Source organism: Sminthopsis crassicaudata, chromosome 3 (genome assembly GCF_048593235.1).
Source record: "Sminthopsis crassicaudata isolate SCR6 chromosome 3, ASM4859323v1, whole genome shotgun sequence".
In the NCBI taxonomy this organism is placed as follows: Eukaryota; Metazoa; Chordata; class Mammalia; order Dasyuromorphia; family Dasyuridae; genus Sminthopsis; species Sminthopsis crassicaudata.
Window position 1 is genome coordinate 226,260,223 of NC_133619.1, and position 21,757 is coordinate 226,281,979.

At 32.5% G+C, this 21,757-nt stretch overlaps 1 protein-coding gene across 1 annotated transcript in view; it reads left to right on the top strand.

Moving 5' to 3' along the window:
* Window positions 1–21,757, top strand: part of SELENOI (selenoprotein I) — a 45,454-nt gene that overhangs the window by 16,833 nt on the left and 6,864 nt on the right. The window contains exons 2-8 of the mRNA XM_074300107.1: window positions 3,242–3,310; window positions 5,117–5,225; window positions 7,035–7,109; window positions 8,430–8,692; window positions 9,415–9,523; window positions 13,698–13,746; window positions 20,641–20,821. Coding sequence (XP_074156208.1) covers window positions 3,242–3,310; window positions 5,117–5,225; window positions 7,035–7,109; window positions 8,430–8,692; window positions 9,415–9,523; window positions 13,698–13,746; window positions 20,641–20,821 — 855 coding nt within the window. The remainder of the gene's footprint in view (window positions 1–3,241; window positions 3,311–5,116; window positions 5,226–7,034; window positions 7,110–8,429; window positions 8,693–9,414; window positions 9,524–13,697; window positions 13,747–20,640; window positions 20,822–21,757) is intronic.

Here is a 21,757-nt window from a genome sequence, read left to right on the forward strand (position 1 = left end):
TGCCATCTTAGTATCTCTTTCTACCTTCAGCCTCCTCTTTTTTTTTTTTTTTTTTTTCTGAGGCAATTGGGATTAAGTGACTTGCCCAGGGTCACACAGCTAGGAAGTGTTAAGAATTAGGGTCCTCCTGATTTCAGGGCTGGTACTCTATCCATTAGTGGCGCCACCTAACTGCCCCTTAGCTTCCTCTTATATGTTGTCTTCACCCATTAGGATGTAAATTTCTTGAAGTAGATTGGTTTTTTCTTTCTTTATATTTCTATCCCTGTTGATTAGCATAGTAGTTGGTATATAGTAAGGTTTTTTTTATCCATTTAAACTTCTTGATTCATCTACTAAGGAACAGCTAAGGGGATGAAATAGTTTTATATACAAAGTTTCATGTACAGAAAAAGGATAATATGTGAAAACATGAATTTCTACTTTATACCGATTGGTTTTTGAAAAAGCATATAATAAATTAAAAATGTTACATTCAAAGATGTCCCGCTTGACTGTTTCCTTTTGGCCTTCTTTTTGTTCTTTCATGTGCACTTAAAAAAATATGTCAATGACTCTAGTTTGTGGGGGTTTTTTCCCCCTTACCCTGATATGAGCTCCTCTTTCCTGTGGAACCCCTGTCAGGAAATGGATTACTTACTTCCTCCTTATTCCTTTTGAGTTGCTATTGAGTATTATATCTATTGGAGTTGTTTTTCTTTACAGTATTGCTGTAAAGTGGAACTTCCTTGTTGTACTCACTTAATTAATTAACTCTGCATCTGTTCATACAAATCTGCCCAGATTTCTCTGAAGTGGTTCTTTTCTACAGTTCTTACAGCAATAGACAGTTGTCACTTTATGGAAATTTAACTAATGCATAAGGAATTCTGAAAGAAATCTGCATTCCAAAACACCTCCCATCTTTGTTAACTTTATTGTGTTTTCTTTTTCATTTCCTACTCCCCACCCCTCTCTCCTATGGATTATCTATCTTTTTCATTTCATAGCTCTGTTTAGCTTCCATGTATCTGCTGGCTGTAAATTCTTCCTTTTGGTTCTGGCCAGGTCTGTGGTTGACTATGGCCCCTGTATGTTCCTCCTTCTGCTCTTTCTTTTTCTCTGACTCCTATGTGTACTTGAACTGTATGCCAGCCCCCACCATGGATGTAGACCCCTTTTGTGCTTCTTTCCCTCCCTTTCTGTTCATGGGCAAATTCAAATTACAGAGGTCTGAAGAGTGGTCCATTTACCTAAAGCAAAAAATGATGCGGTTTGAATGCTCTCAATCCCTGGTGGTCAAGAGGTTAGTGGCAGTAAGAGAGCTATTAATATCCTTGTTAAATTGGCTGCAGGTTTAAAAGTGAAAGAATTCAGTTATTCCCCAATTATTAGTTGCAAATTGAATTATTGTTGGATAGAATTCAGTTTGCCAAGAGATTGACTAATATAGTGGCAAAGATCTATTAAAGAAATGGAGTTTTGGCACTGAGAATGCTTTCTCATTAGGCAGAAGAGTACTAGTAAGTTGCCTTAGGCCCTCTGCAAAGAGCTTAGTTGAGGGAAGCTGTTATATTGTATATTATTGTATATATATATATATTATATTGTATATATATTAATTGTATATATTGTATCTTGTGGGGGCTGAGACAGCTGGAGCTGATCACACCAGGATTCTTCAATTGAATAAGAATTTAAAATTTCTATGGGAGTATTGCTTTTCTTATCCTGGCTCTGTCTGGACTCCTTGGAGTCTGGGAGATCCTGATCTCTGAGATCAGAAAAGGGGACATAATCTTAAAGGGAACAACAATTCCCCTCCCCCCTCAGAAATGTCTATGCAGAATTCCATTTCCTTCATAAGCCATAATTTGTCTAGCCATTCTCTAATTGATGATCCCCTCCTTAATTTCCAGTTCTTTATTACAACAAAAAAATTACTTCCATATTTTTATACAAATGGGTCTTTTGCTGTATGATCTCTTTGGGGATATAGGCCTAATGCTTTTATTTCTGGGCCAAAGGAAAGACATAGATTAGTAACTTTGGGAGCATATTTCCAAATTGCTTTCCATATTTATTGGACCAATTCACAATTCTGTCATAAGCTTGCCAATTTATCTACCTTCTGACAGTCTGTCCAGCAATTGCTGTTTTTTTTTTTTTTTTTTTTTTTTGGGGGGGGGGGGTTTGCTATTTTTGTCAATCTGATAGATGTGAGGTAGCACCTAGGAGTTGTTTTAATTTTTTACTTGTCTGATTGTTAGTGATATTGAGCCTTTTTTTTTTCTAATAGCAATTGATAGTGTTATTTTCTTCTGTTTGAAAACTGCCTGTACATATGTTTTGACTGTTGGATATATATTGTATATATATTGATCATCTCTAACTGTTGGAAGGACTATTATTTTTATATATTAAATCAGTTCCTTGAATGTTTTATATATCAGACTGTCATCAGAGAAAGTTATTGTGAAGGTTTTGCTCTTAGTTTGTTGCTTCCCTTTTAATTTTGATTTTATATACATATGTATATGTACATATATGTATACATATATGTGGTGCAAAAACTTAGGGACAACACATTTTAAGTGTACATGTTCCATTTTATTAGATAATTGAGCTATATATAAAGAATTGACATGGATTCTCACCTCCAACTTTCAGCTTAAAATTGATGGGAAAATAAATAAGTCCATAATAACCATTTTTAATATTATATATGCAAATAGGTAAGAGTGAAGCAAAAGGAAATCTGTTTCAGTGATTGTGCAGGAAGTTTAAAGTATTGGTATTTATGACATTAATGGAAATAAATAGTTTTCTGCCTCTTTCTTTTTCTGTTGTAACCCCTCCTTCCCAATCTCACGCCCAGTTGAAATGGAGGGTTGCAAACCAAGATTGGTGATTAAGGTCTGGACTGCCATGGGAGATGATATGGAAATAAGAAGTATTGGCATTAGAGATGATCTGGTAAACCAAATAATATTGACCTATCTTGGTTGGACATTTTCCCTATTTAGTAACTTCAGTACTCTCCTCTATTAGTCTTTTTAAGTAGAGAAAAGAATAATAAATTGTTTTAAATAAACATAAAGCCGTTCTCTTCTTATTTTATGCTTTTTATTTAAAAAATGCTTTTTTTGGAGTGATATTAGAGTTATTTTATAGATATTATATATTATAGATATTCAACCCAGAATTCAGAATAGGTAAGAGGGATAACCTTCTGAAAGTTTTAATTATTTTTCTCTTACAGTACAGGGCTGTGGATACCAATCCGCTCTCTTTGTATGTTATGCACCCATTTTGGAATACTATAGTAAAGGTAAGACTATCTTACATCTTTAATATGTGTTGTAACGTTTACTAGGTTATTTTTATTACAGCAAAAGAGATGATATTTTGGAAATTAAAAAATTTGATTACTTGCAAGATCATAGAAAATATTTATATTGCTATATCTTAGTTGCTTTTATTTTGGCTTTTAAATTAATAGAACTTTAACATTTAGTCTCTCATTTTTTAAAGTGAAAATTGAGATTCCCTAAGTCTTGGAAGCAGACTACAAAGCTCTGAGTTTATTGGCAGCTATGTGGACTCTGGAATGAGTTGTTCTGCACATCCTGATTTATTTTACTATGTTCTCTCCTATTTGAGCAGCTAGGTGGTACAGTACCAGGCCTTGAGTTAGGAAAACCTGAGTTCAAATCCAGTCTTAAACACTTATTAGTTATGCGACCCTGGGCAAGTCATTTAACTCTGTTTTATTTTCCTCATCTATAAAATGACCTGGAGAATGAAGTGGCAAATCATTTCAATAGCTTTTCAAAGAAAACCCAAATTGAGGTCATGCTGAATTCCATGATTATAAAAGATATCTTTTAAAGAATTACTATAATGCTAGAAAAAGACTGGATCATTTAATTGATGATAGTGACTACAAAAATGCCAAAGGGGGCTTGGGTATTATATTTTTTTCCTTCATTTTTAAAGTGGGATGATGAAAATCATTTAAAGGCTCTTGACAACTCACCTGCATATTCATTCCTAAATATTAAAAAAAAGTTATCAGTGATAACATTTAGCTAATCAGTAAATTTAATTCTCATTCTCAAAGACTAACTTAATTTGCGAAGCTAGTTTGAAATAGTGAGGAGGAAGGAGTATAACTATTGATTCTTGGGGTATGAATGAAAGTACAACCAATGTTGGGTATGAGGACACTGAATCACTCTATTTTTCATTTATTTTTCAAATCACTTTCATTTCCACTACTTCAGTTTCCTCCTTATAAATAACATTGATATTTCTTCTTTTACAGTTTCTTCTCCCTACCTTTTCGTTCTTTAGCTATCACAGCACTCTGAGGATTCAGATATTCACATATTATATATATCCCCATAGCCACTCATACCCCAGTTTTAGAAAGAATATACTAATCTGGGTTTAGACCCACAAACAAGTAGTCTTTTCCAACCTTATGCCTGAGTTATATTTATAGTGATTTATGCCTATTCCTTTCAGAATTTCTCTGCAACATTTCTTTGAAGATAAATACTCCATTTCTAATCCACAGGGATTACTTTTTATATATAACCCACAATTCTTTGAGTTGTGCTATGTTACATAATTCTCTTGGGGTTATATTCCCATTTTTTTCTAATAGAAATTTCTTATACAATTAAGAAAGAAAATATTCTTTTCATAATTGTGGGACATTTTTGTGCTTCATTGTAAATGTTTCTTCCATTGAGAGGAGAAATAATTTATTTCTGTAACTTTTCATTAAAACAATGGTCATATTTACCAAAGAACCTTGAGTTCAATAGAAAGTTTTACATAAATGTAGAATGAGGATAATTTTACTTTCCTTCTTAACCATATGTTTTGGAGTCAATCACTTTTGATTTACTCTGTGAATAAAAGCATATTGAGGAATGATAGGAAGGAAAGATTGAAATGACAATATTATTTATAATTAAGTTCTAATTGTATTAAAGCATAGAAATTTCACATAAATTGAAGTAAATTTCTAAATTATCTTTTACATTAATGTTAATTATAATCTTAAATTAACATGTATTGTATAAATTTTTATGTTGACTTAATTTTTTTTTTTAAATTAAAATAGATTTTCCCTACGTGGCTGGCTCCGAATTTGATAACCCTATCAGGCTTTCTGTTACTTGTATTCAATTTCTTACTTATGGCCTACTTTGATCCTGACTTTTTTGCATCAGGTAAGACTGACTTGGAATCTAAATTTAAATAACTTGTCTTTTTAAAAAAGAAAACAGTAAGAATCCCCTTTAAAAACCTTTCATATTCCCCAAATCTCCACAATTTTCTGGTTTTATTTAAGATGTAGCTTTTTATTTTTAATTATAAATTATGAATAAGAATTTAATGCATAAAGTATATGTCATTATAAGAGAATTATTCTGTAATGATATTCATTAGGATGAAGAATTGGTCACAAACTCTATCTTTAAAAAGTTTAATTGAATAGCAGAGATTCAGACAACTAAGAACATTTAAAATTCTTGATTAATGTTTGCAATTTTGTCAAGAATCACTTTTATAATATGTAATAGATTGATAATTTATATCATTGATATACCTCGAGGTAGTACTATACTTCAAGTATAGTACTTAGGTACTAAAGGATATTATTTGAGCAAATTGTTGAATAATCAGGAAAAAAATTAAAATCTGTTTAATATAATTTTAATTTTGAATGTATCTTATTCTTATTTTTTCAAAATCAGTAATCCATGACAATCCTCTCTAGGAATCAGAATATTTTGGTAACTAGAATTGATTAGTTCTAAATCATACCTTATATAATTTATTGTAATTTATGTTTAAGACTGGATTTACTTTTATAGTTCACAAAATCTCAGAGCTAACCATTTGAGATTGTTTAGGGCCACGGTGGAATCATTGCTGGATTAGGATTCAGAATCTAGCTTCTTATTCTGTAACTTTGGGCAAGTCACTCGCACATTATGAGACTATTTGTAAATTGGAAAAAATAATAGTAGCTCCGGGCTCCGGCTTACTCAGAATAGTTGTAAAGATGAAATGTGAAGATGTATGTATTTTGAAGACATTTAAATGTCTATACAAATGTAAGGTGGTATCATCAGGTACTTTATGCTATTTAAAATTTTTTTTAAAATTAGTACCTTTGGGATCTATAATATAGCTATTTTGGGAAATTTCAATGGCTTCCTTCCCATGAACATTGAATTTTCTTGTACCAGTTATGAAAAAAACAGGGAATAGTGACTTGATTGTAGCACTCTGTTTTATTGCCAAGAGTAGGGAGATATGCCTCATTTTCTGTTCTCCCAAAGTGTTTTACTTGAAGAGATAGGGAAATTGAGAATTAGCCAATTTAATTTACCTTTCACAAATCAAGAAGATAATGAGAAATGTGGAAATAGAAGTACAGTGCTCTTTCCATTCTACTTTTTAAAAAAAGTAAAGCCAAAACATTTCCATTTGCTTAACATGGGAAGTTCCACTTATATTCAAAATAAAAGTATTTTTGAATTATTATAGTAATAAAATATTGTGATTGGAAAGAGGATGGTCGGTAAACATTTGCCATTTTCACATAAGCAGTAAAAAGTCTCATTCCCAAATAGAGTAAATTTAGATGAACTTTAGAAAATCTTTATTATTTATTTATTTATTTTTCTTCCCAAGACAAGCAGTTTTTAGGGCAAAATGAAAGTACTGGTTTTGTATAAGTATGGTGTGATAGTGAGTAGAGAACTGGCTTCAGGGTTAGGAAGATGTGGGTTCAAGTTCTTTTGCTGATACATACTGCCTGTGCAAGTTACTCTCAGTATCTCAGGAGGTTTTAATTGCAAATATTTTAGTATTTACTTGGGTTGGATCATTTTGTCATTACAATATGTAGATACTCATTATATGTTCTTGACATTATTTATATTCCCTAATTAAAAACAATTTTTATTGAAAATGTTTTTTGTGATAATAATTATTACGTCTTAAAGAATGTATTTTTTGCTTTTCAGCACCAGGTCAGAAACATGTACCTGGATGGGTATGGATTGTAGTGGGCATCCTTAACTTCGTTGCTTACACTCTAGGTAAGATTGTGGGTCTCTGTAGACTAATCGGGGGACAGGAAAATTATTCTTTTTCATTAAGGGAAACCACATTTTTTCCTTCATTGAATTAATTCTTCTTTCTTTTTAATCACAATTAATCTTTTCCTGTACATAGGCTCTAGTATCTTAATGTTGGTAGTAATAGGGCCCAGGATCTTACTCAACTAGCTCATTATCAACCAGATTTAGATGATTGGAGTATAAGGAAGAAAAAGTATGGCTCTGATTCCCAGAAGTAATGACATTTGTTTAATGCTTATTTAGTGAACAATGACTTAGGGAATCATGATACTTTTTGAGATGTCTGTCTACCTGTTAATAGCCATTGGAGCAAGAAAGTATGGAAAATGTTTTTACTACCTGTTTCATTAATTCTGCATTTATAGTTTATATTTATAGATTGCTAAATCAGTAAATAGGGGAAAATGATTGTCAAGGAAGATTTGCCATAAGAGAATAAACGCCTTTTTTAGTATTGTACGAACATCCATTTACAGATTCAAAAGTGTGAAGGTAGAATTGCTATAAGTTTTTCAAAATTCTTCTGCTATTTGGGCTGGTAATTTGACAAGCTAATGGGAACTCATTTTTCTCTTTTCATTAAAGCTAAAGCTCTGGTAGTCATTTATTAAATGCCTTCTGTGTGTCATCCAATGGGAATAGAAAGACAAAAATAAACTAATCCGTGCACCCAAGAAACTTGTAGCTTGGGTATGCATGTACAAAATATGCTTGTGGTGATTTTAAAAAGAAAGACCTCATGTAGAGAAGATGGTGCTTGGGCAAAACCTTGAAAGAAACTAGGGATTTTGAGACGAGGTAATGAGAGAGTGCATTCTAGGCAGGAGAGATAACTTGTGTAAAGCCATTGTGGGCAAATGTGCCGTATACGAGTAGTAGCAAGAAAGTAACACTTAAGACTAGTGATAGTATGAACTTGAAGCAATAAAATTGGAAGCCTTAAGACAAATTCTTGTTTTTCACATATGTATGGAGATCTAAATAATACATTCTATAATTTAGTCACATGTACCTTATACCCTTGTGAAAATTATAGGTTAAGCTGGTAGTATCAGGTATTGAGCAGCATTTTTAATGGAAGATTGATTCTTTCTTCAGATTTAGTTGTTAATATGTTTAATTTTAGATTACTCTTTTTAATCAAGGTAACAGATTTCATATTTAAATTAATAAATGTTTTGTTTCTAAACATCAATGGTTAGATTTTTAAAAATTATTTGTAATGAAAGACTTCTACCTGCTCATGGAAATTTTGATTTATTTCGATTTCTGTTCCAGATGGTGTTGATGGAAAGCAAGCTCGTAGAACCAACTCCAGCACCCCTTTAGGAGAATTATTTGATCATGGATTAGATAGTTGGTCATGTGTTTACTTTGTAGTGACTGTATATTCCATCTTTGGACGGGGAGCCACGGGCGTCAGTGTTATTGTTTTATATACTCTCTTATGGGTAGTCTTGTTTTCTTTTATCCTGTCCCACTGGGAAAAGTATAATACAGGAATTCTCTTCTTGCCTTGGGGATATGACATTAGCCAGGTGGTAAGTTGATGTTTTGCCTTAGTTTCTTTAATGTTACTGCTGAACATTTTTTAAAAATAATATTCTTCCTCCATAGTTACATGTATAGATAATTCTTAGCATTAATTTTTAAGGAATTTTGAGTTCCAAGTTTTCTTTCTCCCCTCCCCCCACCTCCCTTTTCCCTGACTTGTAAAAAATTTGACATAGGTTGTACATATTTAGTCATGCATAACATATGCTGCTAAACATTGGTAAACCCTTGTCATTCCATGTACTATATGAATGTTATATTTCAAGTTGTTTTTGTCTATCCTGTTACAGATACATCTATATTGCCTTTTATACTCTGTTGCTGACTCCTTCACTGAACAGAAAGCTTTTATCCTCTTCTTACCATAAGCTTGCTTTGAGTTTTGAGTTTCAGCTTCTTGATCTTTTATTCTTTCTGTCCCCACCTAAAACTTCGATCAGGAAGTAAGAGTATATTTTGGGGGGAGAATTAATTAGAAATGGAAATTATCATCTTAAAATATACTCATGTTTTGTAGATAGCTGTCAGTTGTAGAGATGTAGAATGGTTTTCATTTTAAAAAGGAAAAAAACCTTGGAACAGTTAAAACATCCCTTACTTTAAAAAAAATTTTTTAAAAAAAAAATTAGATTTATAATACAGAAAACTGACTTGCAAGTTTTCCAGCTGTTAATTTCTCCCTATGCTTCTATGTGCCTTTCTTTTTCAGACTATTTCTGTTGTCTACATAGTGACTGCGATTGTGGGAGTTGAGGCCTGGTATGAACCTTTCCTGTTTAATTTCTTATATAGAGACCTATTCACTGCAATGATTATTGGTAAGAAGCTCCATGTTAAAGCCTATCTTAACCACCACCTCTTTGTCAAAAGCAAAAATGTTTTTTATTGTATACCCTCCAAATTCCCATATTACTACAATTGCTATTATTAAAGATAAAAATTAGGAAAATGTCTTAGAAAAATGTATCATACAGATTTGGACAAGTTTTCACAGAATCTTAGCCTTATTATTTAAAGCAATCACTGCCACCAATGTAAAAACAACAGAATCTTTGTATTTAAAGTACAAAAACAGATTAAAAGTTCTTGATTAAGACTAGATTAGTTTGAAAGTAGTTAATCTATTTTTTTTTTTTTAATCCCAGTTTTTATTGCTGAAGAGGATTTAGGTGGGAGCTACATTTATTCTAGTATTGAATTTTAAGGCTACATTTTATTTTTACTATTAACTCTAAAGCTGTTTTAGATATTTTTATTGTATATCTCTTTCAAAATTCAGCTGCTTTGTTTTTTTTTTTTTCTTCTGAAGTACCTCACCTATGGTTTTTTTCTCCTTTTTTATTCTCTGCCCTCCTGAATCTTGAGTACCTCTTGTGATACTTAAAACTGCACTTTGAACTTAAGAGGCAGAAGGACAAGTCTTTTGAGTATTTTCTTGGTTCTCTGCCAAAATAACCAAAACACGTTCAAAGAAAAATACTTATTTTGTAATGTAAGTCTGGCTTTTCTGAAAACATATGACTATTTTCATAATCTACTTTTTGACAAAACATTTTTTGGATGCTTATGGTGACTGGATAATCTTACTTAACTGGGTGATCTTACTGTTTGCTATTTTTTTCAGTGAACTAAATAATTGTGAGTTAAGCAGCATATCTTATTGGAGAAATGTATTAAATTTTAAGGTAATGATATCAGATCTATTAGCCTGTGAGCCACATTTCAGAATATAAGTTGCATTTGGTAACCTCCAAGGAGAAACTATCTTGTTACTTTTAATTTTAAGCCCACACTCTTAACTAGCATATCTCTCAATAGCTAGTAATTTGTATACCACATGATTTATGGACCAGATCCTCTTCTTCAATGGCATAATAATGGAAGAAATGGCTTGAGGGTTAGTGGAGAGTAATAAGATGTTGGTTAGGATGAGTAGAGCAAATTCTAGGTCTTATTTGCTCACGGTAAAGACTATTGTCAATATAATGCTGTTCATCAAACTTTTGCCTCTTTTTTGTCTTCTTGCCATCCACTCCTATACACCTCTCCTTCTCTTGAGAGCAGTTTAGAATATTAATTTGTACTGTAGGACATTATCTGCTTATTTTATAATTAGATGTGCTGAATAGTGGGTAGTGCCTATATTGTGAATTAGAAAGGTTATTTTGTATGAATAAGAAATTTTACTTATTCTAGTCATGCCTATAAATTATTAAAATATTTTGGAAAATTTTGGAAAAATTTGACAAATAGTAACTGAATGAGGATAAACATGATTGTAAAAATATAAATCATTGGATTGAGTCATGTAAAAAAACAACTTTATAATTATCCTAGGTGGCATCTAGAAGAATAAGAGCCCTGAAGTCTGGAGGACCTGAGTTCATATCTGGCCTCAGACACTTAACCTACTTCTGTGACTATGGGCAAGTCACTTAATCCCAGTTGCCTCACCAAAAAAAAAAAAAAAAAAAAAAAAGATTATCCTAAAAATGTGTATATATAAGATCACATTAAGTTTGTTCATTTGTGTATATTTTGGGGTTGTATAGCAACGGTAAAAGTAGGTTATGATATTTTTAGTCATACTGCATTTATAAATAAAGCAAAGATTTCTACCTTCCATTGCAGACCATGTGTTCCAAATTTTAGTTAAGGAAATATAACTACAATGGATTCAGATAATAATGTAATTGATAATTCTTTAGATGCCATGTGTTTTTTTTTCCCCCATAAAATTTCCATTAGTTACGTTCCATACATTCTTTTAGCTGGCCATGAAGAACAATTAGAATTATTTGTGATCTTTTAAAAACACATTTATGGTGTTTTGTTATAATTCTAGTCTGTTACATACTATATCATGACTCAATATCATTATCCCTTTTTTCATGCTTCTGGATTACATGAGAATTTTAACAAATTTAAAATGTCAAATTTTTGACCCTTGAAGGAATCCCCATGGAAAATGCAATAGTACTTTAATGTCTGTTTGGTTCTGGTGTCTTAAGGGCTATAATCTGAGAATGTACCTAGCAGTGTTCTTTGAGATATATTTTAGTATATTCTCTATGTCTTCATTTTATTTCTGACCTTCTTTCTGTTTCTCTTTAAAACCTATATACATATTTTTAAACCATCATTGAATGGCTTTATGTTGCCTATTTTTATTTTAATTAAATTCTTATTAATTTTAAAAGCAGATTAATAGAATCACATATTTTTACTTTCAAAATTAATTTAGGTTGCTTTTTTACTTGTGGTTTTTAATAGTGGTTTTCTGAGTTAGTGACCTTCAAGAGAAAAAAAAAGTCATTTGCCACATATGAAACTTATGAACACATATGAAACTAATACTTAATTTGTCTAGTAATATTCCTTGAAATGTATTAGTAAATGCTAGCACTTTTGAGAGAACATAAAATATGCTGATATAGATGATGATTTTTTTATCAACATGATTTTTAGAAAGTGATTAGCATTTATCATCATGAGTTTTTAAATATCTGACTTGTAAGATGAAAAAGTTTGGAAAAGGAGCATAGTCTAGTGAAAAAAATTTGGGATTTGAAACCACAGAACTGAGTTTGCTCTGTTTCTTTGAAGCTCTGTCATCATGTGCAGGTCACTCAGTTGCCCTGGAACTCAGTTTTCCTATTGTAAAATGAGGAAGACTAGGTGACTTCTAAAGAAAGTCCCTTTAACCTCTAAATTTATGAGTGTGATCTTGTGATGTTGGTTTTGGATTCTTTTTGTCTTGGTGCTTTGTTTATTAAGATTTTTTGGTCCCTTACATCAGCATTAAAAAATGCAGTCACCTATTTACATTCTGTATCAAACAATAGTAGTAGTTTCTTTTATAACATTGTTAATGTTTTCTTTTTGTTATATATCATGTGAAGAAAGTAAAGGGAAATAGCTTGCTAAGCAGACAATAACTCTTCATGTTCTCAATCCAAAAAATAATTTTTAAAGCACTTATTGAATTAAGTGCTCTATAAAAATAGATATGACATAATCCTAGACTTTAAGCCTACAAAAGTCCCTCTCTCTAGTCATTCCTTGCCTTACCAGCTCTTTGTTCATTCATAGTACTTTTGCCACAAGTTTGTGGTGGAGATGGTGAAAAGAAGAGCTCAGGTAGTAGGGAACAATTGCTCAAAGGCAGTCACACTGACTGACAAGCAGTGATTGTTGGTGGTAAAGCTTGTGGTTTGAATGGCAATATACTTTAACATATTACTACCATCTTTCCACTTGAATGATGCTTGTTGCCAACTTAAGTTTTATATTATAAACAAGGCTGGGAATACTTGAGGAGGTTTTAGAAATGAGTATAGACTCCCTTTATAAAGTTTGACAGTGAAGGAAGGAGAGAAATTATAATAGAGCTAGAAGGGGAATTGGGGAAAGGGGAAACTTTTTCAAGGGAGGTAATATCCAGACAGTGTGTAAGTAGAAGAATCCTATTTAGAAAATCTTTTTCTTTTTTCTCATTTTTAAATTGTTTTTCAGAATTGTTTTCTTTATCATGATATAGCTAGGACTCTGAAGTTTTGAAGATTATGGCTAGAGAGTACTATGTTTTTTCGTAGATCCTTCCAAGATGCAAAAGAGGACTGTGTGAAGGAATGATCTCTGTGCAGAAATTAGTCTAGTTCAATTTAGCAGTTAATCCCTGAATAATTAATTTATTCTGGTCATAGTAACATACAACAATTTACTAAGGCCCAGAGATAGCTGTATCCTTTATCATTAGAAGGAGGGCTTACATATGTGAAAATCAGAGCTTCCTGAAGTGAGTACATTGTAAGCAGTAATCATCTTCTATTTAAGTTTATACCTCTCTCAGTGCCTGTCTTAAGTGCTTTGTACATAATAGTAATGTAAAAAGATTTGTTTATTTGAAGTTATTGACGTAAAATTTGTTTAGCTGCTGCCATTGTCAGACTTGAATGAAAATTTATAACTTAAAATATCTTTCCTTTTTAGGGTGTGCAGCATGTGTGACTCTGCCAATGAGTTTATATAACTTTTTCAAGTAAGTTCTTAAAAATATATATATAAATTGAGGGGAAAGGAATTTTAAGGTTATTGGCATAGATTTACTTAAATAATTTCATATTTGTTTTCCTTGTCTTTGGAAAAGAAGAAGCTTGATATAATGAATGAAAAGCTGACCTTGGAATCAGGAAAACTTAAGTTGAAGTCCTGATTCTGATATTTACTTGCTGTATGACTCAGAGGAAGTCACTTAACCTCTCAGAGGCCCAGGCAACTCTCTTGGTCTAGGAGAATAGTAAAAGACTATAAAGTGTAAGAGAAGGTGCTAATCTGTAGTGATAAAATACATTTCTTCCTAGGAATACTTTACAATTTAATCATAGATATATTTCCCTCTCCTCCCCCAATTTTTTTTCTTCATGAGACTTAAGACCATTTTGAAAAACTCATGAGAACTATATTTTGATTGAACCCTAAAAAAGAATTCTGAGAAAAAACAAAGAGGACATGATTTTTCTCTATAACTTTTTATAAATCTTGTCCTAGTGCTTTTTAAGAGGCTTATGGCAGAGCTGGCAATTATTTTATCAAATTATTCAATTGGAATGAACAATAGATGGCACTGAAGCCTAGAGGGGTTATGTGATGTGTCTGGAGTCAATATTGAACTGTAGTTCTCTTTTTGCTTTTTATCCAAAATTGTCTTTTATTTGTTGGTATCCTCATTAAGTCTTTGGTCAAACTAAAACTTTAAAGAATTATTTGCAATATTGCTTTGATCACTTTATTTTTCTTGGAATCTGGACCTACTTGGAATTGGTGGTAATATTTAATAAAGCAGGTTTTGGAAATAATCTTATTGCCATGAAGGATTGAAGATGGAAGAATTGCTAGCCAGCAGAGCTTTTTTTGATAAAGAAAGGAGAATAATGTTTGGGTTTGGAATATGATCTGGATTTAACTCTTTCTCTGATGCTTACTAATTTTTGTGACTTTGGGCAAGTCATTTAACTTCTCTGGATGTGGGTTGTCCTTATCTGTAAAATAAAGAAGGTTGGCTTAGATGATATCTCCTAGCTCTTAAGTCCTGTGATTTGGTTTACTGGGGGAAGGCTGATAAAGAAAAGTGGGAAAGAAGTTTGTTTTGTCAGAGCAACTAAGTTTTTGTGAGGCATTGATTGATATCTTCCTATAGGTTGATGCTGAGAGTAGATTTCAAAGAAGATTCAAGACAAAGACCACCTTACTTTAGATAGGGAAGAGGTAGAAATATATGCTGTATAGGGATCTTAGAGCTACATGCAATGTTAGAAATCATCTAGTCTATCTCCCAAATGAATTTTCAAGATCCAGAAAGATCCCATGACTTCTCCAAGAATGTTGCATTTCCCTCAAGTATTGCCTAAAAATGTTAATACCACATGCAGGATTGAAATTCAGGTCTTTTGGTTCTCAGTTTTGGTTTTATTTTTTTTATTCAAAAAAATGTTTTTTCAAATTCCATTGTACTATCATGACAAATTTTAGAACTTTTTAAGACTAAGACCTTAAGAAATGTCCTCAGATTTCTTCATATCAGATGTTGACATGTTACCTATATGGAACCAGGCCTCCTTGGGGTTAAATAATTTTTTTTCCCTTGATCTTTACATTAGAAAATACTTTTAGAGGAATCATAAAGATACTTTGGTAGTAGAAATCTACCAATTTTGGAGAAACATTTTTGGGGGTTGGGTTTGGTTTTATCTCTGTTGTATTGGCCATGTTCATAATCTTTCCAGGCTATTGAAGCATTTAGCATTGGAAGGATGTCTTTAAACATTATACCATCCATTCTGAATGTTTATTGATACTTCTAGTAGCTATAGCTTAAAGAGAAACTTCTTTTTAAAAGGAGTTGAAACGTAGACCCCAAGTAAGATAAGATTTATTTAGTGGCCTTAATAAATTCAAAGTGGCCTGTCATGTTTTGTCTTTATTGTTTGATAAGGGATTATATTATTATATATTTAGAGCTGGAAGGGAACTTGGATAACCTACGCCAAGATACAAGCCTCATATTTTGACCTAATTCACAAATGTGGTAAGGAGCAGAGGCAAAATTTGAACTCCGGTCCTCTGATACCAAATCCAGGTCCTTTTCTATTGTATTGTGTTGTCTCTAGATTAAGAGTTTCTGATGAAAGGAATGCCCATTTAGTCTTACTTCTTAGGTTGCTGTTTACTTGCTATATTTTTTCAGAACTTAGGTGAAAAGGATGTTCTGATTAAACAATTTTGATCAATTGGAAGAAAATTTGATCCATAAAGGTTTGTTTTTTTTTTTTTTTAATGATTCAATAAGTTAGTAAAATGGAATATATTTTTAAAAAATTCTCCTAAGAGTGGGTTAACTTTAAATCTTTATTTCCTATTTTTCATAAAACATGCCTGAGATTTATATAACATTTTAAAGTTTACAAAGCAGACTCTCCCTCCATCCATACATATATATATTATAAACACACACACATATACACACATACTCTCTCATTTGATTCTCAAAGAAAACCTATGTAATAGGTGCTAATACTATCCTTACTTTATAAAAGGAAACTGAGGCTGTCAGAGAGGCTAAAACAGCTTGTTCAGAGTCATATAGCAAGTATGCCACTAAGAGAGAACTGGAACTTCCAGTCCTGTATCCACTATACATTGTGCTTCCTTCATGTAGTATTCTGTATATAGAATATGATCATGTTTTTATAACTCTTTAAAGTTTGGGAATTATATTTCCTTTGTATTGATCTGTCAAATTATTAACTATTGGCTCATGCCTACTTTCTCATCTCTAAAATCTTTTTTGAATTGTAACCTAGAAAGGATATCCTTTGGTGAAAATTTGAGAAGGGACTCTTTGAGTTTTTTGTTTCTTTTTCATAGCAAACCATTTTTTCAAAGAGATGAAAGAATATAAGCTCCTGCTGTGTGTGTGTGTGTGTGTGTGTGTGTGTGTGTGTGTGTGTGTGTGTGTGTGTGTGTGTGTGTGTGTGTGTGTGTATTTTAAGCTTTTGGTTTTGTAAAGTTGGTTTTATTTGAAAAAGATGAATCTCATGAATATATTGAAATTACATAAGAACCTGTGACAGTGGCTAAAGATTTTGCTCAAAATCTTTTGAATATTAATAAATGAAGTCCAAAATTGAGATACTTATTTACTAATCAGTATTTTCTAGTGTCTTGGAAGACTTCCTTTGCAAAATCCAAAATAGGGATTCTCTACCAATGGTGAGATTTTTCCAAATGCTCCTAATTGTCTCTTATCCAGGAATACTGTAGTTGTCTTAGTGAAATCTATAGCAATCCAAAAGAGATTAGTCTAATACTTATACATGATAAAAATAGTGGACAAAAAAACACATTGCCTAGACCAACCATTCTCAAACATTTTCTTAAGATTCCTTTACATTCTTAAATTTGTTGAAGACCACCTACCTCCAAGTGTTTTTGTTTATGTGAGTTATATATCTATTGATATTTATCATATTGTAAACTAAAAATATTTTTGTAGAATTATGAAAATAATTTAACTTAATGGATCCCTGCAAAAGTCTCAGGGAATTCCATGGGTCCCTGTAGACTACACTTTGAGACTATTACATGCAATATAGTAGGCAATCCATGGAGATAATCTCTTGATATTCACATTCTAGATAGATGCTACAGGTGGACAATGACATGGACTCAGAATTGAGGTGTAATATTTTGGAGAAACTTCAAAATGTTTTTTAGTTATTGAAAAATCTGTCTTTTTAATGCCAGTATTCCCCCTGAAGTATATAATTCATGAGATAGTTCATTGCCACAATCATCAAAATGATAAATAATGGAAAGATGTTTAGTGGGAATGGGGAGATTGTCCTTGCTGTCAGCAAAAGGAAACAGCATGAGACCTTATTGAACACATATGTTATTGAAAAGAATATGGACTAGGCAGAGAGCAATAATAACAAGAGAAAACATATGTGTGAAGTCTGAGTTAGCAGGGAGCTACTCAACAGGGAGTTGACCTCAGGATCAGCCAGAGTCAGGATAAGCAAAAGTCTTTGGTCTTTAGGGGGAGAAGTGAAGGGGATTGCTCTCACTCTCCACCGATCGACTTCCCTTCTCATTGTCCTCCTCCAAAGTGACTCTGGCTTGTCTTACTCCATCCCCTAATCCCTACTACAATTATCTGTATACACCAAAAGGTTGAGCCAGCACAGAATAGTGGAAAGGGCCATTTTTCCAAGCATGTGCTAATAGAGCATTGTCCAATAGGTAATTAGCCTTAAGTACTCGATTGTCTGATTCCAGTGCAGCTATTCAGAGTTTCAGCCCTTTATATATATGGACAGACCTGAGTATGATGATTGATATTTCTGAGGTAATACAAAAATTGGAGAAAGACCCTGTGTTAGGTTCTCTGGAGAAAAAAGTGAAAGACATGGACAAAAATTACATAGGATGAGGTTGGGAAGGAAATGCCTATTATCTGTTAGAGATCTGCTAAGGTCAAAGGAATGCCCAGCTTGTCTGTGAGCCCTTGCCTGACTGAGAGATTTTACCAGATACAAGAGAGTTCTGGGGGAAGGAATACAAAGTTGGAGACTTGTTCCCTTGGAAGTGCAGATCTTTAGGTGTTCTTATGAATTTCTTATCCTCTACTGTTTGGTACAACCTTATTCTTACTAAATGTTTAAATAAAAACATTTAAAATCACTACTTTATTCAGAACCTTTTTATGGATATTACTGTTACTAAAATATTTTCATTCCTAATACCTCCACCATAGTTTTAGTTCTTTTCTCTCCAAGATGATTTCAGTAGTTCCCAGTGGCATGTTAACTGGTCTCCTTGCTTTTAGTTTTCAGTCTAACCTCTTCTCCCCAACCTGTCATCTTTCATAATGTGACTAATCTTTTTTTTTAATAGCTTTTTATTTTTCCAAATACAACCCCAAAAGATAGTTTTCATCATTCACCTTTGTAAAATCTTGTGTTCTAAAATACCCCCTCCCCATTTCCTCTCAGAGACAAGAAGCAATCCAATATAGGTTAATATGTGCAATTCTTCTAAACATTTCCATATTCATCATGCTGTGCAAGAAAAATCAGATCAAAAGGGGGAAAAAAACAGAAAGAAAAAAAAAAACTAAGTATACAAACAACAACAACAAAAAAGGTGAAAATATGCTTTGATGCACATTTGTCTCTATACCATAGTCTGGTATGGATGTGGATGGCTTTCTCCATCACAAGTCTGTTGGAATTGTCTTGAATCACCTTATTGTTGAAAAGAGCCATGTCCATTTTAGTTGGTCATCATATAATTTTGTTGTTGGAGTGTACTGTGTTCTCTTGGTTCTACTCATTTCACTTAGCATCAATTCATGTAAGTCTTTTCCAGGCTTTTCTGAAGTCAGCTCCTCATTTCTTATGGAACAATAAATATTCTATTACTAATTCATACGCCATGACTTATTCAGCCATTCCCCAAATGATGAGCATCTATTTGATTTCCAGTTCCTTGCTTCAACAAAAAGGACTGCTACAAATATTTCTGCAAATGTGGATCCTTTTCCCTCTTTGATGGTCTCTTTGGTATACAAGCCCAGTAGAGACACTGCTGGGTCAAAGGATATGCACAGTTTTTTAAAGCTCTTTGGGCCTAGTTCCAAATTGTTCTGTAGAATGGTTGGATCAATTCACAATTCCTCCAATAATATACTAGTGTCCCAGTTTTCCCATATCCCCTCTAAAATTTATTATCATCTTTTCCTGTCATATGGTACCTCAGTTGTGGTGAATCTTTTTAGAACATAGTTCTGACTATGGTACTCGCTTTTTAAAAAAACCTTTAGTAGTTCCACCATTGCCTGTCAAAATTCAGACTCTGGCCTGGCATTCAAAGCCCTCTGCAGTAGAGTCCAAATTTTTTCTTCTTATTTTGTTTCTTGCTATAAGCCTTAAGCTTATGCAATACTCATGCCAAACTGGATAACTTGTGTTTTTCTTGAGTAGACTTTGCTACTTTCTCCCTCAGCCCTTGTTTCTTCAGTTTCCTTGTCTGGAAAGGGTATGTATGGACCATTTAGTTCAAACCTCTCCCTATTTCTTCAGCTCAAATTCTGCCTCTTTTATAGTCTTTCCTTATCATTTTGATCCAGAATTATTTCTCTCCTCTAAGTGCTAAAAATACTTTGTAGCTCTTTCCTTAATTTAAAAAAAAAAAAAAAAAAAAAAAAAAAAAAAGCTGATCCATTGAGTTCATCAGTGTAAGAAAAATTGTAGAAACTCCCCCACAGACATAGATTAGTAACTTATTAATTTTATAGGTGTGGAGGATTGCTTTGGGATTCTGAAAAGTTAAATGATTTGCCCATTGTCACACAACTAATTATGTGTCAGAGGCAACATTGGAAACCAAATCTTCATGATTGTGGGTCATGCCTCTGTTCACTATGTCATGCTATCATCTCTTTAACAGTAAACTGCATGCCAGATTTCTTTAGATACATTTCTTATTATCTCTACTAAATTATAAGGTTAATTGAATTCAGAGGTTCCTATCTTTATCTTTGCATCTTTTATATCTCCTAGTACAGTGCTTTGCATATAATAGACATTTAGTAGGTTTTTTTCAGTAGTGCAATAAAAAGAACATTGAAGTCAGAAGCCTTATGTGCTTGTCTTGGGCTACCAGTTAATAACTCCATGGCTGTAGACAAAGCACTTGAAACTTTTCTTCCCCTCTTTTCATTTGATAAGTGGAGGTAAGGGTTGTTGCAAATGAAATAGGATATTTGTAAAAGCACTTGGAAAACTGTCAAGTGTTATACAAATATAAAGTAATGAATGATATTTTTTGAATGGGTAAATTTTAGTATCTAATAATGTATTTTTATTTCCAGGGCCTACAGAAATAACACCTTGAAGCACAGTTCCATCTATGAAACGATGCTGCCCTTTTTTTCTCCATGTTTGCTTTTCATTCTGAGTACAAGTTGGGTCCTCTGGTCACCATCTGATATTTTAGAGACACATCCTAGACTTTTCTACTACATGGTTGGAACAGCTTTTGCCAACATCACAGTGAGAATTTGTTCTTCCTCTAAATCATGAAACATCAGAGGATTATTAGGATTTAATATCAACTGTAGAAAGTAGCTGGTACAAGAGTAAATACATCTATCTTTAAGAAAAAACTTTTGATTTTAGAATTTCTCAGAAAACCTGAACAAAATGAGAATTTCCTCATTTTTACTGGTAGTTGCATCTGAGTTAAAGTAAGTGGGGACTGAAACAAGAATTTGAGAATTTTTCTTTTGATATCTCTCCTTAACCATTTACAGATCAATGTTTAGGTCCTTGCTAGGTTAACATTAATGCTGTGGTCCAACTGGTTCCTGGATGTAGCATAAAGGAAAGTGTGCTGGCTTGGAGTCAGGAAAACCCTAATTCAGATCCTGCTTCAGACACTTATTGGCTGTGTGACTTGTTAGCCAAATCACCCAAATGTATAAAAAGGGGATAATGGGCTTCTACATTAAAGGTTTATTGTGAGCATCAAGTGAGATAACATAAAAAATGTTTTACAGACCTTGAAACAATAAATATTAGCTAGTAGTTAATGTTATTAAATGTTAACTAATCTATTCATGCTTAATTATGAAGGTTTTGGTTTGAAGTTATATAATGTGTGATTGTTGTGATAAAATTATATTTGAGTATATGTTTATATCCTTTTCTAGATATAGGTTAAAAACTTAGTGTAACATATATGATTATAGACAAATATTTCAGCAAATATACTTATATTAGTTTATTGATCTAGTTCTAACAAATGTTTTCTTGGTTGCTCTATATGTTAATAGATAAAGCCTATAATAAAGTACATGATATGTTGTTTGGGTTGTATATGATGAGGAGGAAAAAAGGGAAATAATTGCAATTAAATCAGAAATTAACAAATTAAAAACAAGAATAATGAATTGATAAATTAAAGAGGGTTGTTTGTTTTTTTAAAAT